At 38.6% G+C, this 27,217-nt stretch overlaps 1 protein-coding gene across 2 annotated transcripts in view; it reads left to right on the forward strand.

The window, feature by feature from the left end:
- The window catches only part of TPK1 (thiamin pyrophosphokinase 1), a 306,395-nt gene that overhangs the window by 168,538 nt on the left and 110,640 nt on the right, over nucleotides 1-27,217 (forward strand). For both annotated transcript variants that reach the window (XM_027715024.2, XM_027715028.2), the window contains 2 exons: nucleotides 7,841-7,936; nucleotides 24,916-25,062. In XM_027715024.2, the coding sequence (XP_027570825.1) occupies nucleotides 7,841-7,936; nucleotides 24,916-25,062 (243 nt within the window). The remainder of the gene's footprint in view (nucleotides 1-7,840; nucleotides 7,937-24,915; nucleotides 25,063-27,217) is intronic.

Genomic DNA, 27,217 nt, shown 5'->3' on the forward strand with positions numbered 1-27,217 from the left:
GAAACTGAAGTCAATTCAGATACAGTATCTGCTTATTAACTTTAGTTCTTTGTAGTGTCTGTCATCCTATGTGATAAAAAGCAAAACTTGTTAACCTGAAGCCCTTTTAATATAAGAAGAAAAAAAAAAAAGAACAACAACCAAAAAAAAACCACAAAACCCAAAACGAAAACCTGTTCTGTTACTGTCCGTAAAGTGGGATATTTGATGTGTAGATGGCCTCTCTTGCTCCCTCCCACCTCAAATGACTGAATGTCAAGAAATAACTGCATGCCCTATTGCTTCAGCTTTGTGGGCATAGGATTTGTGGTTGGGCAGCTTTTCTGTTTGGTGCATTATTTTAGGAGAGTGCTTGACTCTTATTTGCATTGTCAGTAGTGCAAGTGCCAAAGATAGTATTCATTTTAATATTGGTTAAGTATAATTACTACATTTTTGAAAATTATACAGTTCTTAGTATTGGTTCGAAGTGTGTCCAAGTCAACAAAAAAGACTCTCATCTACACGACTGGGTAGTGGCTTATGCTGTCTACAATCAGGACTACATACTTCCCTTCTGTCAGAGACTGATGCAATTCCAGCACTCTGATTTCCCTTACACCAGCTACCTCATATCTTCTTACATAAATGCACACAGATAGAGTACCTATTCCTGTTTCCAAGTTATTTTCCAAGAAAAGCAAGGTACTGCAATCAGTCTCATCAATGGGTTAAGATCCAAAGGGCCTAATCAGCTTGGTAGACAAAAGCTTTTCACGGTGCCGATTACAGAGGGAGCCTGACCATCAATTAAAATTTCTCTCTCTGAACCTTTGTTTTTCAGACAAGGAAGGGAACATAAGGGAAATTTCAGAGAAGATCCAAAAATAGCAGGTGGCTGTCACTGCTGTGCTGTGCTCATTTTTAATCATCAGATTGGAAAAATAACATGTTTGGGTTGCACAGGGATGTACAAAAGTAGGTCCACTGTTTAAATGCCAGAAATGGGTATGAAAAGATATGGGTTGTATATATGCAACTTCGGCTCCTGACAGACCTTTCTCACACAACATTCTTACCTTTCTGCTTGGTTATTTAAAAGTCTTAGAAGATGTTAGTGACCGTCTGATAGAGGTTTCAGTGAGGTGTGTATTACTGCACTTTCTGACCTGTAGGTTAGTATTCAAGAGGTTTGCTTTCATTCACCAAACTTAATACATCAGAAGAATTTGCTCCATTACAGATGAATATTGGGAATTTTTCCAGCAAATGATTGTTAACTGTACTGTTTGTTTTTTGTTTTGTTCTGGCTTTTGTTGTTTGGGGCTTGTTTAAGCTTGGGGCTTTTTTGTTTGGGTTTGATTTTTTTAGATTTAGAAACCTTTGGTTTTCTGCTTTTCAGTTTCTATTAGGTGGAAAAGGCATATTGGCTTTCTTTCTTTAGTATTGGTCAGATACCAACTAAACAGACTCATATTTTGTCCATTTTAAGTAATTGCTACAATTTCATGAGCAATAGACTTTTCTTTTGAAAGGGAGCAACCTAATTAACGCAGAAGAACTCTGTCATCGCTATTATCTCAACATAAAATGTATGGTATCAAAAAAACTACCCTCCACCAGAAGCCACGCGCTGCCTTGCTAAAAACAAAATCAGGAAACATTTTATTTACTTTGAAAAAGATCATATGAAAATGGGGGAAGGGAGAAGAGGTTGCAGCTGTTGCAGTCAAAATTTCAACTGCAGAGCTCTCTCTTTTATTTTTTTTTTAACACTTGTCAAATTTGACAAGTTCTGGGTTGTAGAGCTATGCATATGTTTACATATATTTACTGGTTTTGTTTCCTGCCACCAGGTAGTACTTGTTTAATAAATCAAGATATGTTATATAAGGTTAGAAGTGATGGTCAAACCTGAACATTTTTGGTTTATTTGTCAGTAATGGGGCTTTTCACTGGAGTGTGAGTTTCAGTTATTTGGCTTCCGGTGCATATACTTCAACATGATTAATAACTTATTTTAGTCAATCTGAATGGCAGTGTCACTGATGTGCAATTGGATGAGTCAAAACATCGTCAACCCCAGAACTGAGGGCCAAGCAATCTGTACAGTATTAACTTGATGCTGATGCCAAGCAGTCAGCCAAATTTGAGGCCAAAGACTGAAAGAAAATACATTTCACTTAATTAAATATTTTTGGCTATTTAAAAATCCAAAATAATTTTCACCAGTTACACATACTTGTTTTGTTCTCCACTATGAAAATGAAAAGACAATCCATACAATTAAGCTGATCTAAAGAGAAACTGTTTGATATTTGTTATTCAACAGTATTTGAAATTCCCCAAAGAAATCAGTGAACATAACTGCTTTGCTTTCCTTACTTGCATCATACTCCCAAAATGCAAAAGGCTTCAATTCACAAGTTTCCTGCTGGTTGTAATTCGTAGACATAAACCAGCTCCATTCATTTAGAGCTGTCATCCTGAATCAGTCTTCAGAAATTTACTGCCTATAGGAAAACCATGCAACTTTTATGGTTATCAGTAGCTCAAGTTAGAGGTTCTTGTTCTGTCTGTCTCTCTACAATCCTGTCTCTTTAAATGTTTTCAGAAACCTCATGTGACATTCTAGCCTGACTCATATTTATCCCATGCTAGACTTGGTTTCAATTCTGGTAGAGTTGCTTTGGATCAGCAGTGGAACACTGGGCCAACAATGAAGATAGCTACTGTCTGGGTTACTGCTATCTCTGCAAAAGATGTTTCCCAAAATATTTTTTTCTTTCTGGTACTGATTGAATGCTCTGGTCTCACACCACCACCCTCCTATTACAGATGAGTAGATGTCTGTTATCTGTTAAACTTGTTTGGTTATGCATCCACATGCTTTTTTTTCTTTGCTAGGCCTTATCCAAGACCCCCAGTCAGATCCTGCAGTTCATTTCTGTTCATCATTCTGTATAGAACAGCATCTCTTGCTTGCATCCATGTATGCTTTTCCCTAGAGTTGCTTTTCAGTATCAATTCCATGGAGTCCAATTCAGAATGTAAATACTTGTCTGCACATTTGGGTATGAAAATGTTTGAGGCTTCAAAATATTCGGGTAACTGAAGATAGTATATGAAGAATACAGAGGTTTGGAGTTATTCTCTGAGTAGGCAAAAGAGGTAGAGGATACCAGAGAGGCAAACTGAAATTTCCTGGGGCCAGAAATTAAAAGGAAGAGAGAACTAGGAACCCTCTGCCTCCTTACTGTTAATTGACTTCTTCAAGCTCTTAGAGGTGGAAATACTGCGTGCCAATAAAGCACAAATGAGGAAAATGTATTTTAGGGAAGTCTAGAGCACATGATATGTGAGAAGAGGCTGAAGTAAACTGGTTTGTTCAGCTTCCAGAAGACAAGGTGAACAGCAGATTGTATTGCTGTCAAACTTCCTAATGGGTGGGCAGAGAGAAAATAGATAAAGACTCTTCTTTAAGTTAAGTAGGGACAGAAAAAGAAGCAACAACCCCAATTTGCAGTACAGGAGATCTCAGTGAAAGGCATTGGGAAAGAAAATTTCACCACAACAGTGGCCAAGCCCAGAGAATTGGAGTCTCCATCTTGGGAGGTGCTAAACGTGGACTGGAAAGGGCTTCGAGCAACCTGAGCAAATCTGTCCTACTCTGAGCAAGAGGTTGGACCAGATGACTTTGAAAAGTCCCTTCCAACCGAAATAGTGCTGAGAATCTATAGCTCTTACTTAGTTGGTCAGTGAGATACTAGGATTGAGTGGGTTCGTTACTGTTTGGGTAGGTAAAATCTAGGGAAGGAGCATGTTTAGAGATAACATTACTTTTTATAGGTTTCTTAGACTTTGTTTGTCTGTGCTGTGATTTTGAGAGGCTCTATAGGCTGTCTCCTTTCTTCTCTTTTAACTTGAGGATATCTGTCTTTCCTGTGTCTGCCATTAACACTATACATAAGTGCATCTGTTTGAGATGGATACCTCAAAATTGAGCCTCAGTGCACAGGAATTGTTAGAGGACTGAACTGAATGTCACTGGTGAACTGAATGCTCACTGGTGCACTCAGTGAGCACAGTCAGATACAGGCTTCAAAAATAGTCTCAAGTATCTTGTTGTATGAAGATCTTGGAGATAGAGTACACATTAGGATATTTTATGTATTCTAATTATATTCTCATGCTCAGAAAGATAAGAGAAAGAGCAAGGATAACTTTCTCTTAATAAAAGGTTAAGAAGAACATGGGAGAGTGGACAACTACACACTGCTTTTTCCAAACACGCAATGTGCTGTGATGTGTAACATTTCTAAAAATTGGAGAAATCCTGAAATGTTCGGATTGACGTTTCAGTGCCTGTCTAAATTCAGTGTCTGTCTGAAATATAGGGTTCAATAATCCTATTATGTGTGTCTGACACACTCCTCCTTCTTTAGCAATGTGCCTCCCATAGCTGCTATAATAAGACAGAACAGCCAAAGCCTAATATTGTGTGCCTCATCCTATCATTCAGCAAAGCTATATCGTCATCAGATGCAATCTATTGTGTTCATTCCTGCTGTGTGGTATTGATTTTTCTAACCTTTCCTAATGTTAAATTTGTTTGGCTTTTTAACTTTCTTACAAAAGGTTAATGTTATTAAGTTGAGCAGGTATCTATAAAACTACAAGCGTTATTACCTATCTTGCCATTGTTATACTGTCCTTTCATTAAACTCTGGCTGCAGTGGGTAGCTCTGTCTTGAAGATTTTTGTCATTCCAGAATAATGCAGTGGAGATTGAAAAGAACTGCATTACAATTGTCATCCAATTCCGTGGCATAAAATATTGGATTTGATATATCAGGAGCAACAGATTTATCTGAAGCTCTTAAACCATGAGTGAACACGAACTGCACAGACATTAATTCCAACAAGGCTGTAAGGAGGGTGCAGGATGATGCAAGTGCTGCTGCTTGTCCCCACCCCCAGTTCGATCTGGCCATACCAGTCTCTTTGACATTGTGGCAAAAGGAGCAGTTCTAAAATCTCTGTCAATTCCAGAACTGGTTATCTGTTTGATGTGGAAAGAGAATGAGAAATCACAGTTTAATTTGAAGGAAGTTGTGGATTTAATGGTAACACTCTATCAACATTTTTTGATATGATGATCTACAACAGTACTTGTATAAAGCATCAAAGGTACAAGCAGTGAGTAAGCAGTTTCAGGATACCCCTCCTAAGCCACAGTACCTTCTTGGTACCGATATTGTGGGTACAGTAATGTGCCTTTAATGAACTGTGCATTCGACGTCCCATCCACATATTTAGATTGGGTTTCTGTGATGGGTATTTGAGGCCTTTTATGGTGAATATGCAGAAAAGACAGTAGCAGGTCTGAACATATGTTTTCTATGTGTGGTACATCACAGCTTTCTTCTGGACTGTGGTAAATGACCTTCAGTGCTCTCCAACCACCATGCTAATGTTATATCTTGCCTTGGTAGTACCTTGAAGTTGCTTTAGAATACTTTTCTTATCAAAGAACATCCTGAGAAGCTGGGCAAGAATGGAACTCAAGTGAAATGTTCTTAATAGTAGCATAAAATAATAAAATAATTTAAGCTGGTTTAGATCATCACTTAAAAAAAAAAAAAAAGATAGAACTTGGCACTTTGGTCTTCCCTGTGTGGAAAGCAGAATTGCAGCATACCTACAGCTGCCAAAACCTGCCTGTTCAAGGAGATCAGGCTTGTTAGTGAGTGCAGGAGTATTTCAAAGTGCTGAGGGAGAGTGGAGGTTAAATTTTTTATTTATAAATTGGTACCTATAAAATGCTTACTTCTGCCAACGCTGTGAAGCCAAGGAATGGCCCTGGCAAAAGACAAAAAGCCTTCCTTCTCTACTGCCAATTTAAGAGCTGGTAACTGAGGTTGTGTCTCTTCTCCCATGCTCAGCAGTAGCTGTCCCTGCCATTGATTTACTCTTTATCTGTCGTGTTCTCATGCTGTTCAGCGGCTGTTTGAGAAAGACTGAGGAGGTTCTGTCTGTTCAAAGTTTCTCACAGCTTGGTGTCTCTTCCCACTATCAGTGCTGATATTGAGACTGTCTGAGAGCACCCCATCCTTAGTGAATGAAACATCTTTTCATTTAGAGTGGCTTTGATTAACAAATCCCCTTTGGTAGTTTTCAGATCCAACCGTGAGCTTTCTGGGTGGGCCTGAACACCCGTATACCTTTCCTCGGCTCCCTTGGTGTCTCTGGCTGGTGTTGCCGAACTCACATGTTCATTATAGGCTCCAGATGGCTTGTGTCCCTTCTTCTCCTGCCAATTACCCTTTTGCCTTTCCTAGTGAAGAGTGGAGATGTGACAGCTCTTCAGGTTGTTTCATGCTTAGCACTGAGTCCAGGATCCAGCTACATTTTCCCTAACCCTTTTGTGGGGGCAACAGCATCACATCTGCAGTGGAGGCCTCTGATTACATGTGCTGTTGCAGCAATATGATTCTTCATCCAGGCAAGCCTGAAAAGATATTTAGGGCAATATCAGGTATCAGAAAGGCTATTACTTTTGACTATGTTTCCTTTCAGAAGTTTTTGAGGAGGGAGGAGAAGAGGTATAATAAAAAAACATGTCATTATCTTCTCCTCCCTTACCTCTTCTACTTCATCCAAATGCAGCCCCTTCTGCATTATGGCTTTATTTGGTTTTATATGCATTCTGACTGTGTGGGGAAGCACCTCAGTGATACTGTATGTTTTCCTATTGGAGGCTTGTTACATTGTTGCATGCAATTCACTAAACTCCGTGCATTCACTAATCTGGGAAGTTTTGTCTTCTGTGCCTTTATTTTCACAACTAATGTAGATGCAACTTCAGCAATTTGGTGTTGGTTGTTGGTTGTGGTTTGGGGGTTTTTTTGTGGGGGGAGAGGATTTGTTTGGGGTTTTCGTTTGTTGGTTTTGGTTTTGGTTTATGGGTTTTGTTTGCATTGGGTTGGGTTTTTTTGATGTAACAAAATAAGGCACTTTATAAACACAGGCACACATACAAATATTATATAGTCTGAATGTTTTTCTCTTAACAGTTGTTATTGTGTATAGGAGAAAATTAAAATCCGTCAGGTAAGACAAAGATAAAAGGCTTTTAAGGGAACCTTGTGGTACGAAAGGGAACCTCTAAATACAGCATGTATGGTTTTTACTTTAATTTACAATGCTTTACTTGGTATTTTGTGTTCTTGAAATGTCTTTGAATAGTGACTTTATGTGGTAGAAGCACTTCACTTTTCCTTACTCAGCTTTTTTTCAGAGGCTTAGGAATTGCTTTAGTTCTTAATTAAGAAATCTGAACTCCTGCTCTTCTCTACTTTAACATGCTCTCACCCATAGTACCCCACTGCAAGGAAATCACTGTTGGATCACTGCAAATTAACTTCTAGAACTGCACCGGGGTCTGGAAGCTTGAACACTTTTGTATGCTTACATATATACACATTTGAATATATGTAGCAGCATCAGAGAGAACAGTCATCTTCATGGAAGTTACTGATCACCCAGGGCTTGCTACACCAGAACTTGCTCATCCAGGAGAGCATCATAAAACATGCTTATCCAAGGCACAAAAGTGCTCAATGGGTTTTGAATATCTACTCCTCTAGCCATCAAACTGCTATTTCATAGTAACTTGTTAAGCTGGAACCTACAGTCTTTGGGCTCTGTAAGGGTAATATTCTTTTACTTAATTCTGCATCTCCATGAAGAGACTCTGAGTTATTGACTGCAGTTAAATTCACCAAAGACATCATTAGTTCTCAAAATTGAAAAATGATTGACTTTTTTTCTCTCTCTGTTTTACTGCTTCCTTCACTAGGGATGTGAGTTAATTGAGACCATGGATCAGGACCTCACAGATTTCACCAAGTGTCTTCAGATACTCCAGAAAAAGATAGAGAAGAAGGGCCTCCAGGTAAAGACAACAAATCTTTTGTCTCTGGTTCTTAGTAATTACTCTTTCTCTCAGTGTATTTAGGTTTATCTTATAAGTTTACACCGAAATGTAACTAGTTTCTGTAGCCTTGCCATTCTGCAGTTTTGTCATAATTTACTGCACACATTGTAAGCATTGATGCTTCTGCTAAAAGGAATTATAAAGTGTGTCGATGAACAAGTGTTGGCTTTCTTAAAAGGCAGCTTGCATTGATTTCTGTTAATGAACTACCCAAAGTACAGAAGAGCTGTTGTGGTTGGTGTTCAAAGAAAGAGTCCCTCTTTGGCATGTAAATATATTTTCAAGACTTGGCACACAAGTTCATCTTGTTCATCTCCTTTCTCTCCCCATCCAAAGGTGAGATGGAGAGAGGGAATCTTATCCTGCCAATATTACATATGGTAAGCAATACCTCCTTCTGCAAGCAGTTCCCCTGGAATCAAAGGGAGCCTTTGCAGAGCGAGGAGCGCACTAAACTTAAAAGGAGCCATATGGAGTTGTCAGCAGCTCCTTTCATTTGAAAGGCAAGGAAGGCAACGTTCTGCCTCCCGTTCCACAGTTTAGTTTCGGAGGCCCACTTGTTTTGTCTCTCTGAGATGAAAAGTTAAAATTCCTTAGGAATTTCAAATGTGGTGGGTCAGTAGCAGATGTGCTCTTGGAATTGCTGCCCTTTCCTCCCAGTGGAACAGTCATTCATAAGGGCTGACCTCTCTCTTCTGCTCTTCACCTGTGGGTAAAGAGAGGAAACATCTGCTGCATCCTCTTACCTAAAGTGAGGGCAAGAGACATGGAAGCAAATTAAAACAGCACAACATGAAAGAATATGCGTAAACCTCCTTTTTCCCCATTTTCATTGTAGCAGGATAAGGAAGTTGTCTGATTTTCTGAGATCACCGTACTCCAGCAAAACAGCAAGGGATGGAAATACCAATACCCCTCTCTCTTTCTTCTTTCCTCACTCCAGGCTGATAAAAAATTAAGCACTTTTTCCTTAAGCTATTTTGAAATGTCATGTTCTTCTAAAGGAAATAAATGTCCATGGGACATTTTGGAGTGCTGTTGCACAATGCCCATCTGCAGTTGCATCTCAATACACACTGTTGTTCATCAGAGTTATTTTCCCCATCAGTATAGACAGATATGGGAAGGTTTCACCATACACTTCTCTTATCTGTTTGGCTGTGAGCCAGGAAACTCTTTGTATGATAGTTTATTTTCTTTTCCCCTATAATTTATCATCACAAGGGTTCAGAGGAGCATCTTCCCATCCAGAATGGGAGTGATAATAAGTGCCATTGGAACAGATGTGCCTAGGATTTGGTTTGAATTTGGCAAGTAAGGTGCTTTCTTCTTAACAGAAATACCCTTAGAACGAAGGAGAACTTGAATGTTTCCTGAATTTTGTTCATTATCAAATCCCAGCTATTATTTTAGAGGGAATTTTTTTAAGATATCACAACATGTTTTATAATGAATAATCAATGTATGGTTAAAATAAGAGCATTGGGAACATGGCAGCTACAGATATGTTTCAACAATAAGTAGTCTATTTGTAGAAGTTTGAGTTCTTTGACCACTCTCGTAATAAAGCCGTGTTGTGTTGGCTAAAGGATACTACATTGTAATCCTGGATGATATTCTCCAGAGAACAAGCCGGAGTGTCATTGCAGTAATGCACTAAACCTAAGATTTCCATTCAGTTATATTTTCATGCCATTACATATAAGAGATGTGCTTTAAATACGAGTTTTTTAGACATGTAAAAAGTAACACAGATTAATTTTCTAAAACTAAGTACCATGTTCACTAATCCTAGCTGCTTCTTGTTTACAGTCTATTCCATCAAACATAATAAGATGCTATCAGCTGATTAATGCACACTAGCTACAGCATCATGCATTTCTATTTTTGGTCTTCTGCATTCTCTGATATAAGGTCATTGACTCAGGCAGATAAAATGTGAAACTTAAACAAATGGAATACAAAACTGTATTACAATTGTATAAATTACAAGTTTGGTTTCCAATTTGCCCTTTGTTCAGAAGCATTGAGTATGATTTGTTAGTAGGTGATTAGCGGTTCTTCAGAATGTCCTTGTAATGCAATGCATAGCTTGATGTCTGGTTTCCCAATAGCACAGAGATTCTGAGCACTTGCAAAATACAGTGTCCTCAGTTTATGGATGCAGCCTCGTGGCTCCTCTGAAACTCTAGCCACTTTAAATACTTAAATTTGCACTTAATTTGGGGGTTTTTATTGGTAACATTCCGCCATAAAAAATGTCAAGTGGTAAGATAAAGAAGGAGTTCTTCATCTGCATGTAGTTTTTTTGACCTCAAGTACAAACTTGCATGTCACAAAGTGGAATTTTTTTCCTTCTGGAAAAAATATCATAAAAGCTTTCCTTTTAACTGAGAGTATTAACTAGGTGGAATATGTCTTACTGGTTCCAGGAAAAATATGTGTAACACCAGGGGGTTTTTTTCCCACTCTGTCTTGCTTATCCAAAGCATTTGTCAAAGAGAAATATGACAAAGAGACATTACAAATCTGTTTTCTCATAAGTTATAGTTGAAATAGCTAAACAAGGAATGTATCTCTTTAGTATCTTTAAAAAAATGATACCACAGTCATGATGTGCTTACTGCTCTTTCTGAGTAGCAATATGTTAAGCTGGGAACTAAATTGCATTCGGAGTATGCCATGGATTCACAATCCTGTGACATAGTTTGTCTGGATAAAATTCAACTGTGAGTAGCTGAGGTATTTGAAATGGATGTTCCTTCATTGGTTGGAGAATAAGTTATCATTGATCTGCTATACCGAATGGATAAAATTTCTACTCTGATTTATCAGTCACCTCTGCAGAAGTTCTATGTCAAGGAGGTTTTTGAGATCACGTGAACATATGGGGGCAATATTTTGTTCCAAAGGAATTAAGTTTGTCTAATTTCCTTTCCATGTCTCTACACCTTCATCACCCTCCTTCTCTTCCTTCCTGATCATCCAAATAGCTTTTGAACAAATAACTTTTGAATAGAGGAATGGAGTACTGAAAGATAATCATGTCAAGCAGTTTTCTTGGATGTCACCTGAGGGGAAGTGGAGATGAGATAGCTACTCAGTATCTATCTGGAGAGAAGGCTTCAAAAAAAGTTGGTTTTGATTTTAAAGGTGTTTAGAGAGTTCAGTTTGAGAAGAGGCCTTAGAAATGTCTTTACAACAAGGAAATATGCATTTAGAGTTGATGGTTAACTGAGATACAAATTTGGGAGAAAAAAATGCAAAATGGTTTTGAGCATCTTGTTTGATATAAACAGCAGTAATTCTGTCTTCTAGAACAATTAGCCAAATTTGTGACTGCTTTTTCTTTATTTCCTAAACAAACACTCTTAGACTAGTTTTAATACTCAGAGTCGTTTATTTCTAGTTTACATTGCATATTTTTGTTGCATAGGCAAGTCATGCAGAAAGCAGCATTTGGGTCATTTCATGAAATCTAAGTCACCTAATTATATGTATTTATAATTGCATACTGCTGTGATTTTAGAACAAAATTTTGCAAGCTAGAATCAGGCTTAATCTTCCCTCTCCGCAACCCTAATTCATTTGTGAATTGCATTCTATTGGATGGGTGAAGCAGTGAAGTACCACCAAGAGAATCTGACTCCTGAAGTTTCTTTCCAACCTAAAGGCTGCTAGATATTTCTCTCCTCTTTCTGCATGACTCTGAATATGCATGCACACACAGATGTGTGCAAGTACATTTGTAAACGCACACATTTTCTGGCAGTGCACCATTCTGCCCTAAGTGGTGCTTTTTAAATATCTTAATAACTCTGCCTTTATTGCTGCTGTGTGTTTCTTTCACGTTGTTTATGGTCTATTAGGTGTGCACACTAATAGATTAAAGCTTTACTGCTTTAATCACTATTTAATTCATCCTGTAGTTATGTGAATACTTTCCTTTCTTCATTACAAGGCCTTCAAATAAACTTATTTCTGCCTGGTACTGCTTTCTGTTCTTAACTTTCTCTCATCTTAACACAAGCTATTTCAAGAAACCAGCTGAAGTGGCAAAATGATAGGCAAGCTTCCGATATCTCTTATTTAGGGATCAGCAGATCTTGCGTTAGAAGTGTACGCTATTATCTTCCATTTGCAGATCAGAGAGCAGAAGTACAGAAGCAACTTGTCCACAGTCTCCCAGCATGCTAGTGGTACAATTGGGGGTGATACTCCAATTCCCAATCTTCATCAAATGCTCTTTCCATAACAGCATCTGGTCTGACTCACAGGTAGCTCGTAGCAGCTCGCACCAGTGAGACCTGGAAGTGTGTTTATCAATTTTGCAGCTCCAAGAAGAATCCTCATAATATAAAGACAGATTTAAACCTTTATCTTTATCTCAGAGTTACAAACTCTGCTTTCTTTAACTATTTCATCTAAAATACCATTTAGTCTTAAAACTAGGCTCTGGGACTTTTCATTTAACTTTATTATCTTTTCTGCTTAAAAAAAAGTTAAAGCAGCTCATTTAGTTATATGGGCTGAAGATATAAAAAATGAATTTTATTGAAACCTACATGCCTTTTAGTGGTTTAATGTTAGTGTGCTTAAATTGATAAAAGTACCAGTGTCAATATGAAAAAGGGAAAATATCCAAACCAACTCTTCCTAAAAACCCTTGGCAATAAAGGCATACTATACTAACATTTCCATTTTCAAATTACACTTTAAAGGTTCAATCAGTCAGCAGTCTAGGATATTAATTCTTTTAAGTGAATGCAAACATTCTTCTCTTTGCATTTTTAAAAAAAGTGTCATATCAGTCCACTTTCTTTTCTGTTGAGGGAGGCTAAACATAATGTTAGTGCAGTCCTCTGTTTATGAAGTGCCAAAGACAATGAAGTGATGTTCATTTACCACCTTCAGCTATGCAGTGTCCAAACAGCTTATTAAGCCCTCTCTGCTTTGTCTTACAGGAGGAAAAAGACCTTGAAGGAAAACAGAAAATGCTCTAAAACAAAAATTAGAAAATACTTTAAAAGAGAATATTTTTTTTACATAAAGAACAGTCCTACAGAGAAAGGGTATAATTATTGCAACTACTGTGCTCTGTTCGGCTTAGATTTGCTTTTTTTCTATCAGTTGAGGTTATTCCTGATGATTTGACTTTTTTTAGCACTAAATACATTGGCTTCCATTCCTGACTGAGTTGTAATTTTGCTGCTCATGTTAGTAGTTGGTAATTTCATGATGGAACACTACTTGTTTTCATTTCTGAAGATTTTTGGGGATCCAGGACAGTAGTGGGAAGGGCTTTTAAAGCAAAGCTTAGGAATGAGGATAGTCACACCAGAATTTGGGAACAAGGAAGTGACTAAATACCAGAATAGGAGAAGTGACCTGGAAAATACCAAAGCTGACATGGAGCTGGAGTATGAAGATTTTATAAGAAATCATGGAAGAATAGAATCATTTGGGTCAAAAGGGACCTTAAGCTTTGTCTAGTTCCAACTCCCAAGCCACAGCAGGGACACCATCAACTAGACCAGGCTGCTCATCCAACCTGGCCTGTAACACTTATGGGGATGGGGCATCCACAACTGCTCTGTGGAATCTGTTCCAGTGCTCCACCACTGGACCTGAAGGACCATAAGGACCCTGAAGTTTGTGGCTTTATCTCCAAATCCTATATAGGAGGCAGGATTGAGAATAAACCTGTTCAGTTTTTGTGGCACCATTGAGTTTTTCTTCTTAATGCTTCATGGAAGGAGAATAAAAAATGCAAATGAGATATATTTTCAGGGAAGTTAAATATGTGTAATGAAAAGGTTCTTATCATGCCAAAAGATTTTCTTGAGTTATTAATAGTAATCCTCCTCATGAACCTTTCCTGTCCAAAAGAAACAAATGGATCTAAAGTGTATCCTGTTAATTCCCACTTCTAAAATGTAGAACTTCATAATACCTTCCAACTGGAGTAAATCCCTCCTATAGGGTTCAGACATATCCTTTTAACTCTAAGGTCCAAGTCCACCCTCCAGAAATGCAGTGTCTAACCCATGTTTCCTACTGAATTATTTTAATGCTTTCCATTGTAAAGGTATGACAAAATGCATTTTGTGCAATACAGGATATCAGAACTTGCCAGTTCCCAAAGAGAAGCACCCTAATTTCATGCCAAGGAAACAAGCTGTCTACCTATTCCACTATAGCAAGACACACCGAGTATATCTTTGTGTTAGAATAATTTCATGCAAAATGAGAGTCTGCAAGAACACAGTGCATCACATACAAAGAAATTTTTTTATGTAATCCTTCTGTATTCTACTGGGGCTTGTATTTGATCTAGGATTCTGAAGAACACATTGATTTCAGTTTGTTTGTTTAAAAAAGTTAAACCCTGTATCAAACATTGGGGAGAGGAAGAACAAGGGGAAAAATACTGTTTATTAGGCAGTTCAGGGGATTTAAGAGATCAAGGATGTGCTCATTAACAGGACTGCAGAAGCTAATAAGGAAGCCAGCTACTGTTCTCTCAACTTAGTCAAAATATATTTGAAACAGAAAGTGTGAGGTTACTGCAGGTGATGTACTGCTCCCTTTGTAACCACCAATTTTGTCCTGTTTACAACTCTTTTTCATAGGAGATGTGATTCTCTCCCTTCCAGCCCCTTCTTCTTTACAGGAGCAGAGCTCCCTGATAGCAGGTATTGCTGATGTAACTGCCTCCATGCTGGGAAAATGGTCAGGCTACACTGACATACCATTATTCTCAAAAGACTATCATACTTGAATTGACAGAGTCTTGGAGGTGGATATTGTAGTAGGAAATGCTGAACAGCCATAACTTTTGACACCAGGAATTTTTGTGCAGTTCACAGAGTGAGAGCTCAGTTTGTTGCCTGAGATTTTCATAAATAACTTGTTTGGTTCTTTTTCCTGCTTGACACATGAATACTGCGGTGCTAGGAAATTTCCCATAAGTTATGAGTATTTTTATGAAAATCTTTTTAGTTAATGGTATGTAAGTTTCTCATTAAGCATATTAAGAAATTTGTGCTAGTATGGTAAATTTTAACTGCGAATTATAATAGTCAGGGCATTTTTTACATCTCAAATGTGGTTTCTTCCTTGCTAAATTGAGATGCTTGTCAAGAATAAATGACAGGGGTTTGGCTATTGTTGAGATAGTTTCATAAAAACTTTAGCAGTTTTCTACATTTGTGAGTGTAAGAAACACTGGCTTTAGAAAGGGCACTTTCATAACTTCATGAACTGCAGTGATCTGTTCCTTGAAGCAGTAGGTGAATCAATCAACAAATTACCTTCTCTTCTTTTTTTATCCTCTTCAAGGAAACTTATTTAACCTCAGTAGTGCATATAAGAATGCTTCCTTACCAGTTTGGGATTCTTTTTTTCGCATGACATTTTCCCTCTTTTTGTAATATTGTATGGCCTTTGAATAGCCAAAAGAAACACTGAAATTGTAATAGTGGTCAAAGCTTTTGAATCTGTGGTGGCTCTTCCTCTTTTTTTTTTCTTTTCCTTACCTAGAAAGGAGTATTAGGGGCAGAGGGGAGAGGAAGGTATTAAGGCTGTTGGAAAGTACAAGTGTGTGGCTGGTGCTATGCAGAAATGGTTTAGCCTGTTATTCCTGAGGCCTTGCTGTCTTCTGCAATCCTTTGACTTTCCCTGACATCTATTTCTGCACCGCTTCACTGACACCAATGGTGTTCAAGAAGGGGGCAGAGGGGCTTACAGTAATTTAACTCTTCACAAATATTGTCAAAATGAGGCAGCCTCGTAATATTTGAAACGCCCCTACAGTATTCCCACTGTCAGAGAAGGCAGTAGCACAAGCTCTACAGAAGGAAGGTCTTCATAGCAGAGCTGCACTGGAAACCAGGCTTTGCTAGTTCTGATGCTCACGCTGCTTGTTATTAAATCACCTACCTGTTACTTTGACTTTTTCACTGACGGGATGGTCTCTTCAACTTGCCTAAAGAACTCAGCAAGTTTCCCTTTTAAACTACTGAACAATTAAGCACTGAACAATTAAAGCTCAATATTTTGTTCAAATTAAATGTGCACATAAAATGTTTACAGCTTCACAAGGGCATCCAGTTTAAGAAATCATGCTTCATTTCTTTTAAGTGTGTAGCTAAACTTATAGTCTAGAGGACAGTGTAGAAAAATAAAATAGATTCTGTAATTATTCAGGCTATGTGTAAATTACCTGCTATAAATACTGAACCTATGCTGAAAAGGAAAATTGGCATCCAAATCGTAACCTACTTTCTTCAATATAAAAATATATCCAGCCTCTTATAAACAAATGTATAAATTCAAGGCTTCTTTCTGCAAATCTGTCTTCCCTTACCAAAAAAAAATATTCTGTACAGCCCAGGTATTCAGAGAAATCACTCAAAAGAGGAACCATTCACAGAATAAGGCCTGAGAGGCACAGGAAAAATTTTCCATCTTTAGTTTCAGGTCTTATATCTGTCCCTGGAGTGTAATAGGATAGGCTATTATCCCCTTGTTCGTCATGAAGATTAATGTTCAGACCAGCTGAAAATATTACTGTTCTGTTGGGACCTATCAGGAGATCTTCAGACCTGTGTGAACCCGAGTTGAAATATTTTAAACAGCAGAGCTAACATCTTGCCCTACCCAGGCACAAGTGCCTCTTGCAATTATGTCCTCTGCAATGCTGCTGTGGGAGAGTTAAGGTCTCCCAAAGCTCTGCCTTATTTGTGGCGTCTTTTATACAGACTTCACTGCTAAATGCTATGATATGCAGCGAAAGTGCCTGAGCCATTACCTCTTACTCAGATGAAATAATAAAAAAAATTTATATTTATAATGGAAATTGAGATTTTTAAATTTTCCATATTTTGTATGGAATGTTTCCACTTAAAAATCTGTCATTCTTTCCTTAAAATTTGACACCTAAACTTAATATGACAGAATTGAAATAAAAATAGGTAGAAAGTTAATTTTAAGGAATAGACTCACCTGGTTTAGGAAGTCACAGGAAAAGGTCTCACCTCTCAATAGTGTTGAATTCAGCTTTCCATGTTCATGGGGGGATGTAAGTGCCTGAGGGCTGCTGGCAGAGCATATCATATAGACACTCTTGTCTACAGAAAACCTACCCCCTTGCCTTGCAATAACACAGGGGTTTTTTATCTTCCTTTGTGGGCTTTCCAAGGGTCCCAAACCAGCATCTGAGCAGGAGCTGAAACAAAACCACACAAAGGTGTGGTGGAGAAGGAAAGGGAGATTTGTGGCCAAGACACACATCTTCTATTCATCCCAACCTTCTAGAGAAACAGAAATAGTAAGGAGCTAAGTGATGAGGGTTATTAGTTAGCCTGAAGTGGGGACTTGTGTTGGGTTTTGTGTGTCCAGGTGCTGGCAGGGGCTGCAGAGATGTCAGTGAGGTGAGGTCTTGCTGCCCCATGCTGGCCCCTCAAACCCGGCCAGGGAGGGATGACAGGAAACAGGGGAGAAACGTCCTTGCCAGTGCTGAGGGGAGAGCAGGAGGAGGGACAAAAGAGGCTCTGGCCACTGAGTTCCCCTGGAGAGCCCCATCAGAGCAAGTGGGTCTCTCCTGAGGGAGCTGCAGCCTGTGCTGGTATCTCTACCGGAGCAGGTGTCTGCCCTGCAGCCTGTGGAGGACCATGGTAGATCAGATAGCCACACTGCAGGCAGCGGAGGGCCACATGCCAAAGCAGGTGGATGTGCCCTGAAGGAAGCTGCAGGCTGTGAAGTCAAGCCTAGGCAGGGGCAGGCTCCTGGCAGGAGCTACAGTATATGAGGGACATACAGAGAAGCAGTTTGTTCCTGAAGGGCTGTACCCTGTGAAGGGGTCCCCACACTGTAGCAGCAGAGTATGTGAAGGAAGGAGTGGCAGAGAGGAGGTGGTGTGGACTGACCACAGTCCCCTGTTCCCCTATGCTGCTTGGGGGAAGGGGAAAACAGAGGAGTCAGGAATGAAGGTGTGAAGTTGGGCTTGGGAATAAGAGGGGTGGTGGAAAGGTGGGTTTAGTTTTCTTTTTTCTCTTTCTAACTTGATTTCTAATTGACAATAAATTAAATTAATTTTCCCCAAGTTAAATCTGTTTTGCCTGTGATGTAATTGGTAATTAGCAATCTCCTTGTCCTTGTCCTGACCCGTGAGTTTTCTCATCTCATTTTCTCCCCCTGTCCTATTGAGGAGGGGAAGTGAGAGAGCAGCTGTGTGGGTGCCTGACAGCCAGTTGAGGTCAACCCACCACAGAACTGTAAGAGACATCACAGGAAATTGTCAGGGCTCAAGGAGATTTGCGAAGGCACACGCACTCTTATTGATATAGGATATATATCCTGTTTGTGGGCTGGTAGGCAGAACATTGTCTGATCTATCAGGTCCTGAGTAGCCAGGGACCTTCCTGTACAAGACTGTCTATCTGCCAGCAGGCTGCAGCAGGAGCCACAGACCAGGCAAGGCTCCCTGGTCTGGATCGTGACCTGTATCCCTTGGGGAGGCTTTTAGGGAGACTCTTTGCAGCAAAGAGCCTCTTCCTTATGCAGTGCCCTTCCCACCTGCCGACCCTTCAGCACAGGCTGCAGACTGGCTCTAGTTGAAGGGTATGGAATGACAGGCATGAGCACAGTGGAGTGGGGGCCCTCCTGGCTGGGAGCGAGCGTGTTGTACTTCTGTTGACCCGCTGATCTTGTGACAACATGGAAATGTATTGGAGGGAGAGGAAGAAAGGCTACTACAGTAAAGATTGACAGCCAGAGTTAAGTGAAATATAAAATACAAAGAATTAACAGATTCTCTTGAAGAGGATGGAATAATTTTTTTTCTTCCTTGAGTTGTTCATTGATGAGAGGTTTTAGATAGTTTGTGTTTCTTTTAACTCTTAGAGGCAGTATACAAAATTATTAAAGCCACAGCATGTGCCCAACACAGTGTTCACAGATCATTAAAGAGGTTTGCTAGACCATTTCAGCATAATCTTTTTAGGGCCTCCTGCATTGCTGCTAATACAAATCCAGGACTTCCTTTATTAGGGATATGATAGTTTGGTTATTGGCTTTGTGCTTCCATGGGGGCGATACCACGGTGAGAACTGTGGATAACAGTGGTTCAGTTATGGGAACAGAAAGATTAGCCTGATGCTCGTGAATGTCTTTTCATACTGCTTTAAAAGATGAGGAGATTTTATGATTTTATGATTTTTCAGCAGACACATCCTGGAATCCTTGTTCATGCACAGAATAAATGTGTCTGGGTCAAAACCAGCACACACTTTCCTACAAAGCCTCAATGAATAAATTGCTTTAAGAGTTTTAGTGCACTTTTACTTACTCACAACAGCATGGTAACAGTCTGGAGTGGGGACAGGCCTTTCAGCCAGAAAATGTGAGGCAATAAGGAATTCCAGTGACCCTGATCTGACATGCAGAAGGAATTGTAGAGCTTTCTCCAGCTGACCAGCAATAGCAGAGTGGGAATTATTGGTGTCCTTACTCCATCTGAGACACAGTGAATACTGTTTGATCAAGGTCATAACACGAATATTCAGCAAAAAAACAATCAGTCAAATTCAGATTGCTTGGAGTCCAGCAGTTCCTGTAGATTTTTTTAGATTAGGTTTCTTTAAGTAAGAAAGAATTAAGACAATGGTTATGAAGTTTATGTTCCACAAAATTAATGCCAGATGATGTTATACACTCTCAAACATTCCATTTACCTGCAAGAAAGAGCAAAGCCAAAGCACTGAAATGAAATAAGGTCATTTGACCAGAGATGTAAATACAAGTCAGTAGTAAAACGAGGTTTAAAATGTTTCCAGCTACTCAGATCTGTTACTGGATTTTGAGATTATCTTTCTCATTTCCATTTTACCATAATACATGTTACTTGCTTTAAGCAGACAAATGCAATCTGTCTGCATACTTACTGTCATTAGCAGAAAGAATTAACCTCTTATTTGAAATAAAAGGGGTTATAAATAGAGAAAGCACTTGGATAAGAATGTAAGAAAATGAAGGTAAGAAGCAAGAAATGCTTTGTGAAGGAGCTGGAACAATATAATATAAAGATAAGTGGAGTCAATGAGGTGAGGATGAAGCTGATTGAAGGTACACAGACAGGATGGCAGCCTTTGGCTGAGAGCTCTTGTTCCCGTGAAGAGTCAGATGTCTGAAACAACAAGGAAATTCTGACTAGAGTAAAGGGGATTCTACCTGAGCAAAGTTCAGATGCTGCTGTGTGGTTCAGCTTATCATTCCTATAGGAAATGAATACCATACCTTCATGTAAGACACTGAGCTAGAGAGCTAGTCGAAAATGTATAATAACTTGCTATATATTCAACATTGGGTAATAGGATTTTAATAGTTCATTAAATTTACACTGCAATTCTGAGGATGATATAAAAAAATGACTGCGATCTGGCCAGCACAAGAGCTCTGATAGAACTATGGACAAATGAGATAAAATCTACTTTGACCCATTTGTTGTCAAGGGAAGTGCTTGCTGTGTTTTAAAGTCTTCAGTAGTGATACAAAGACTAGAAAAGATATATCTGGAGTTTTAAACCACATCCTAATTTGACAAATTGCCTTATGAAGAAAAAAATGCTTTTCTGGTAAACTGGTCAAAATTGAAGTGATGAAGCAATAAAGCAATATTAAATTTAGTATCCACATTACTACTTGATTGTTTTTCAACATATGATATACTTCAATATATAGATTTTTCATCATAAAATATGCTTCCAATGTACATGCATGTTACTACAATAATTTTATTGTCTATGTCATATTCCTTCAGAAATTAAAGGAGTAGGCTTATGAATGACAGAAAATAAAGAAGGGCTGTGGAAGATGTAAAGATTTCAGTGAAGTGAGGTGATAAAGGAAGCTATCTGACTTCTGATCTGTAATTGGCATAGTAATGCCTTGGATATTAGCAGTGGACAGTCTCCATGGTCTCAGAGGGCGGGAGTTTAATCATGACTTCAGAGCTTTTACAACGTCTTCCCTTTTTCCTTCGGGGGAGGTCTTTTCTGCAGTTCTTTCAGTGCTGTTTCAGTAAATGTGTTTCCTTTCACCTACCCACTTCTCCAAACCCTAAGCATGTTTGTTTGCAAGTTTTCTGGCTGAAAGTGAGCTCATATGGAAAAAAGTCCTCTGAGTTGTTTGTCCTCTCCCTGGGGAGAGTATTTCTTATCAGAGATAATGAGCATGGTTTTGAAAAGAGTGGGCATCCTTTGCTGTCAGTTTGAACCTTGGACTTCACTCTTGTATGTCATGGCGATGCTGACATTACAACAAATGATACTGCACACTTTTCACCCACTCCGGGCAATTCCCAGCTTCCTGTATCCTTAAATACACGTTCCTCAGTCATACAGTGAAAATATTCTTTGTATTTAACCCATTCATGCCAGAAACAGGAATGTCAGCTGGACCAACTTTAACAGACCGTGTTCAGCAAGCCTGCAAAGATTACAGCAGGTTGTCCATTTCAATAGTCTCTGTGAGAATGGAAGCAGGAATCTGAGCAATTTCATTCTGATGTGGTGGAAGCCTCAGCACCCCTTGGTTACTGTACCCTCTAAATTACAGCTTGGGTAAGAAGGAAGAAATACCTCCCTGAAGTGCAAGCACAAAGTTTTCCTTTATGCTTCCCTTCTCCTATTAACTGCTCTGGTGTTTGGTAGTGACTTCTAAAACTTTTTTAAGAGATAATAACATATAGCTGTATCATTTAAATATGACTGGGTCATACCCTTAGATCTTCAACTCTTTCTAAATTAAACCTTCATAGTCTTTAGAGATGCTGTGCATTACGTTTAGGTCAGGTTATAGATAGTCCAAGAGAATGTGCCTGCAATGATCTAAGCTGTTCTTTGTAGTTATTTACAATTTTATATCCTTTTTTCAGGAAATGAATAGCGCTGTGTGAAAACAAATTGTGTAAAGGGAGTGGTGATGGGACATTTAAGTGAAGCATGGACATTTCAATTGAAGTACAGTGTGTTAGTCGAGTGTTACCTGCTGGGCTCTTTAGCAGTAATAGTATTAATTCTGAGGCCTGTGTTATACAGGAAATCATAGTAGAAAAATGAATGACCTTTTGTCTCTGTAGTGTGGGAATATATGTGTCTTGTGCATTGGTATTCACTTTGTCTTAGGTTGTAGAATGACCAAGAGTCGTGTATGTGCTTTCGTGGCACATCCATTTTCTTAAGTACTTGACAGAGTGAGAGGAGTAGTGATTGCAGGGAAGGAATGGATTGTTTTGTTAGTTTGTAATTCTTGGGTTGTGTGGTTTTTTTAACAGAGATGTTAACTTTAGGATGGAAAAGCTCTTGAGACTTTTGTTGCACTTAGTCTCTCTGTGTTTTTGTTAAATAAACAAAGTGTGTATACCTAGACCTTCAAATAAAGGCTCTGAAAGTCCTAAAATGTCTGTATGCCTGTCGCTTCTGCAAGATTATCCAATGAAAGGCAGGACTGTCAACTGTCGCAGGAGTGCAGAATTCTAGCTTTTCTCTCAGTCTGCTGCTCTCGTACTCCAGCTGGGTTTGCTTGCATACCTGTCACATACTTGTGTTTTTCATTTTCACAATCCATGCAAGTATCCTAAGCAGTAGCTACGTTTCCTTTTCAGATATCTTTATTAACCTTCTCCCAAAATACCTCAACCCCAAACCTCTGGTTTATGAATGCCTTTTCAATGCATCTACTCCATGCTAGATTGGTTTTATTTTCTTGCTTTTTGGGAAGCAATCCACAAGACTGCACTGTTGCCACTGAATAGGGAGCAGGACTTTGGGATCACTTCTGTCATACTAGAAAATACAGAAGTATTTTTTTGTTATGTTTTTCTTCAGCTTGCATGGCTCTGGCTATCTCTACCACAGAAAGCTGCAGTCACTGAGCACTTCATTGCTTGAGATACGTCCTGTACTTCATGGCAAGTACATGGGTGTGAATAACAGAGCAGAATTTTTCTGACATACTGGCAGTTTTACAAGAGAAAGAAGACACATTCAGAATGTTACTGCATCATTTTAATTCCAAGTCAAAGGGAGTCTGTGTTTCCTTCATTCTTACCTTTCAAACTGTGCAAAACATCAAAGCCAAAACAAACAAGTTCATGTATGATGAGACATATACACCAAGAAACTATACAGAGTTGCTCAGTTTCTTCTAGATGAGGCTAGGCTAATATTTAAGCTTCAGTCCCATTGCTCAGAAATAAAACAACATACATGTGGATCCTGATCCTTTGCCAGACACCTTAACTTCACTGTGGTTCCAGGTTAGTGTAGCAGATTTCCCTAATGGCCTCTACTGGGGGAGGATGGGAGAATTTTGCTGCTGATTGTCTGGTAGGGAACTGGTGTTGATGGGTCTTATTAATAGTTTTATCTTCAGAGAATTGATCCGCCCTTTTAACTCACAGTCATCACCAATCAAACAAAAGCAGTTTGCTTTTACAGTGGAATCAATAAAAGGGAAAATATATTATGGTATTGTGGCTTAGCTGGGAACACATGCCTTTTACTTTTTGCTGTTTTATCTTCTGTTTAAGAATAGGTTTTGCTACAATTCATATTCTATTGGTGGTATGTTAGGTCTGTGTGATCTGTAATCTGCACAGAAAATACATGCTGTCAGCAGTACAAGGATAGTTTTTTTGTTTCAGTGTTTGCTGCTAATATAATGTGTTATATTGATCCATTCTGGCCTCTCAGGTATTTTCCTGGTGGTGAGAAAAATGGTATATTTCTTCAAGGAAGGAAAAGACAATTTTCATGCAAAAGAATATTCAACAGAATCATAAAGCTCTAGGCCTGGTAATAAAAATAGAAGCTGATGCTATTAATACATCATTCCAGATTCACAGGGCACCATTATGTGGCTCCTGGGTTGAGTAAAATTCCATGTAATCACAGCAGCCATAGACTTAAGCTCTATAAAGCTGAAAACTTCACCAGATGGCCATTGTCAAGGTAGCTTCTAAAGACTTTAAAGCTGCAATGTGTTAGGGCCCTAGATATGACTTAGTGGTAGCTTTTTAAAATACAATTAATGAACAAAACTGATCAACATTATGGAAGTAATAATAATAATACTTTGCACTCAATGACCTTTTGTCTGAGGACCTGAAAGCTCTTAACCAAGGCTTTTAAATACTCCCTTTCTGATTATAGGAAATAAAGTATTCAAAGGCTAGAACATTTGTGTGAGGGAACTGAGCAGGAGCAGTCCAACACCATGGCCTACTGCAAACAGTCAGATAGCACTTTCTGTGTATCTGGGACTGGGACAGGAGAGCGCTCCTGTGCCTGTCTCTGTCCCTGACAGAGATGATGTCCCAGTTGCTTAGGGTGGAACTTCCTATTCAGCAGTACTTCTAGTCTTAGGCAGAGCCAGCCTTTCAGGGGTATTGCTTGTACATTGAAATGCTGTGTGGCAGGAATGAGAATGACATATAATGGCCCTAACCTGAAATTTCCTTTATTTGCTCTATAAACCGTGAGGATAATACTGAAATGATGTGAAGAACTGGAAATACTATGGCTCAGATATACCACACTTACCTGAGGAGCTTAGATGTGGAGTGATAGATCTTAGGCTCCATATATTTAGGGCAGACAGATAAATACCTTCGAAGACTGGCCTGTATTTTATGGAGAATGGTTACATCCTTTTAAAAAGTACCACATGTTGTCTGTGAATTTACTCAGCCTCAAAATCACATAATGGTATTTATTGGTAATGGGAGTAAATAACTGTATTTGACATTCTCTTTTCTATAGTCAGTAGTTATTTTTTCTTTTTTTTTTTCCCAAAGTGATTTTATTGTGGATTTTCAGGGTCTAGAGATCATTCCTGAGAGTTTTCTCGGTGACTGTTTTTGTTTTGTCTTTTAGATTGATGTGATTGTGACTTTGGGTGGACTTGGAGGACGCTTTGACCAAACAATGGCATCAGTGGAAACGCTTTTTCATGCAACAAATATCACTCCCTTTCCAGTCATAGTTATCCAGGAGTGCTCACTGATTTACCTGCTTCAACCTGTAAGTGTTGGGAAAAGTTACTTCATAATAAAATTGACCTTCCACCCACCCTGACACCATAGGTCTTGCACCGTTAAGTGCTCATTTTTTCAATTGTGTTCTGTAGGGTCAGGGCCTAATAATATACATTGCAGACAAATGAACAGCAAATGATGGGATCTGCATTCCTGCCTCGGAAAAGATTTTGTTGAATTTGTTCAGAATAGATTTTTTTTAAAGCAGAGAAAGAAGAAAAACAGAAACTATGAAAACTGAATTTGGGTAAATATAGGATTTTGATTATAAATGGGAAAAAAGTAAAATTAACCTTTTAAATTCCGTTCCAGTAAGTTTAAATTTAGCACATAGCCCTTTTGCATGTTGAGTAGCAGTAAGGATGTGTGCAATAAGAAGAATAAAAGAAAGACACGAGAGGATGATATGAGGGAATTCCTGACATACACATCAGGCAGAGCTCTTATGCAGTCCCAGTGGTGCAGTTCATCATGATGGGAATCCATATAGCATCAGCAAGAGAATTTCTTTAAGATGTGTTATTTTTGTGGGTTTTCAGGTCTGTTACTGCATTTATTGATTCATAAAACAACACACGCAAAAGATCTTGCTGATCTTCTGCTTCTAAGATTTAAGTTAAAGGCAAATCTAAACATCAAACACTGTTCTCTAATAGTGATTCATTTATTTGTTTGGAAATATCTTTTCCTGTTGTCGAGGTTTCTAGAAGCTTACCTAATTTTCCCAATTTCTCTTGGAAAGCTTATTTCATTAAAATAAATAACATTCACAGGCAAAACCTTGCACCAGGTGTGCTTCGTTGTAATTCGAGAAAAGCATTAATGAGGTTCTATGAGTTTATAGATTTAAAGCCACAGGGGCAGATACTCTATTAACAATTTGAAGCACTGTGTCTGCAGGAAAGATAGTAGGCACAGGAGGTCTTTTGTCAGTATGATGAGGAATTACTCTGATCATTAGTTACACAGCTAAATGGATAGAGGCAGGAATGAGGGGAAAAGAGGGCTAAGCGATAACTTTGGTTAAAATCTGAAAGTGAGGAGAAACTTGCTTGTGATTGATCTGTGATTGCAGTACTTCACCGACCACCGTAAATTTATTTTAGGATGTTTTTAAGAACATGTTGAAGATAAGATGGAGAATTCCTAGTTTAGCTTACAAAGCTCTTGCTCGGACTGGAAAGACTTTTAATTATTTTCATTCGTCTTTTCCATAAGTAGCTTTAAAATGCCATGCCTAAGATTGCTTTCACAAGAATCTTCCATGAATAATTAAACCCTTTATACCTTGAAAAAAATCACAATCTGTGCATTTTAAATAGAAATGGGAGGTTGTTAATTATTTGTGTTTGCTAAAAACTTCTTTGTTCTGTTTTTAATAGTGCCGTACAAGAAGCACGTAATATTTTTTGTAGATGGGAGACTTCTACAGGATATTATTTTTTTTCTGCCATACCTGGCTGTCAGTTTGTATTGCCAGTAACTGACTTCTGTAACTTCAGGCTGTTTATAGTGTACAGAAATAAAGGGCAGATATGGGGGCAGGCCATTTAAACAATCTCTGTGCTAATTTTGACACAAAATTACTTTTGATTGTTGTTTAAACCTGTCACTGTCAGCATCTTCAGTCAACTGTCGTGGTACCTCCAGATAATAACATTAATCCTACCTAGTTTAGATAAAAATCAAGTGAGTAGTTTATACACAGAAAAATACAAGGATCCTAAGCTTGGAAGTGCCTTTTTTTTTTTTTTGGTATGAAGTTCAGCCTGGTATTTTTCTCTTGCAAACAGCCACAATCATGACATTCTCTCTTTTCCCTCCTCTCCCCTTTGTAATTTAAAATCAAGGTAGGAGGGAGTTTAACACAGTGGGAGACCACTGACTTTTCAAAATGCAAGTCTCTGGAAACTGCAACAAATGAAGCAAGGTTTTGAGATTCAAATGCTAATGCAAACTATAAAGTTAAGAGCATGTTTCTTTTTCTATAAAATGTAGATCTGAAACCTTTCTCTCTTGGGGAAGAAGAATCTGATCTGTATTGGATTCTGGGATAATATATATGAGCAAAATATAATTATGGTTTTGCTTCAAAATAACATTAGCCCTCTGTTCACAATATCACGAGTGTGGTTCTCTAT

This window comes from Pipra filicauda, unplaced genomic scaffold, assembly GCF_003945595.2.
Source record: "Pipra filicauda isolate LSUMZ 115617 unplaced genomic scaffold, ASM394559v2 scaffold137_size4652046_pilon, whole genome shotgun sequence".
NCBI lineage: Eukaryota > Metazoa > Chordata > Aves > Passeriformes > Pipridae > Pipra > Pipra filicauda.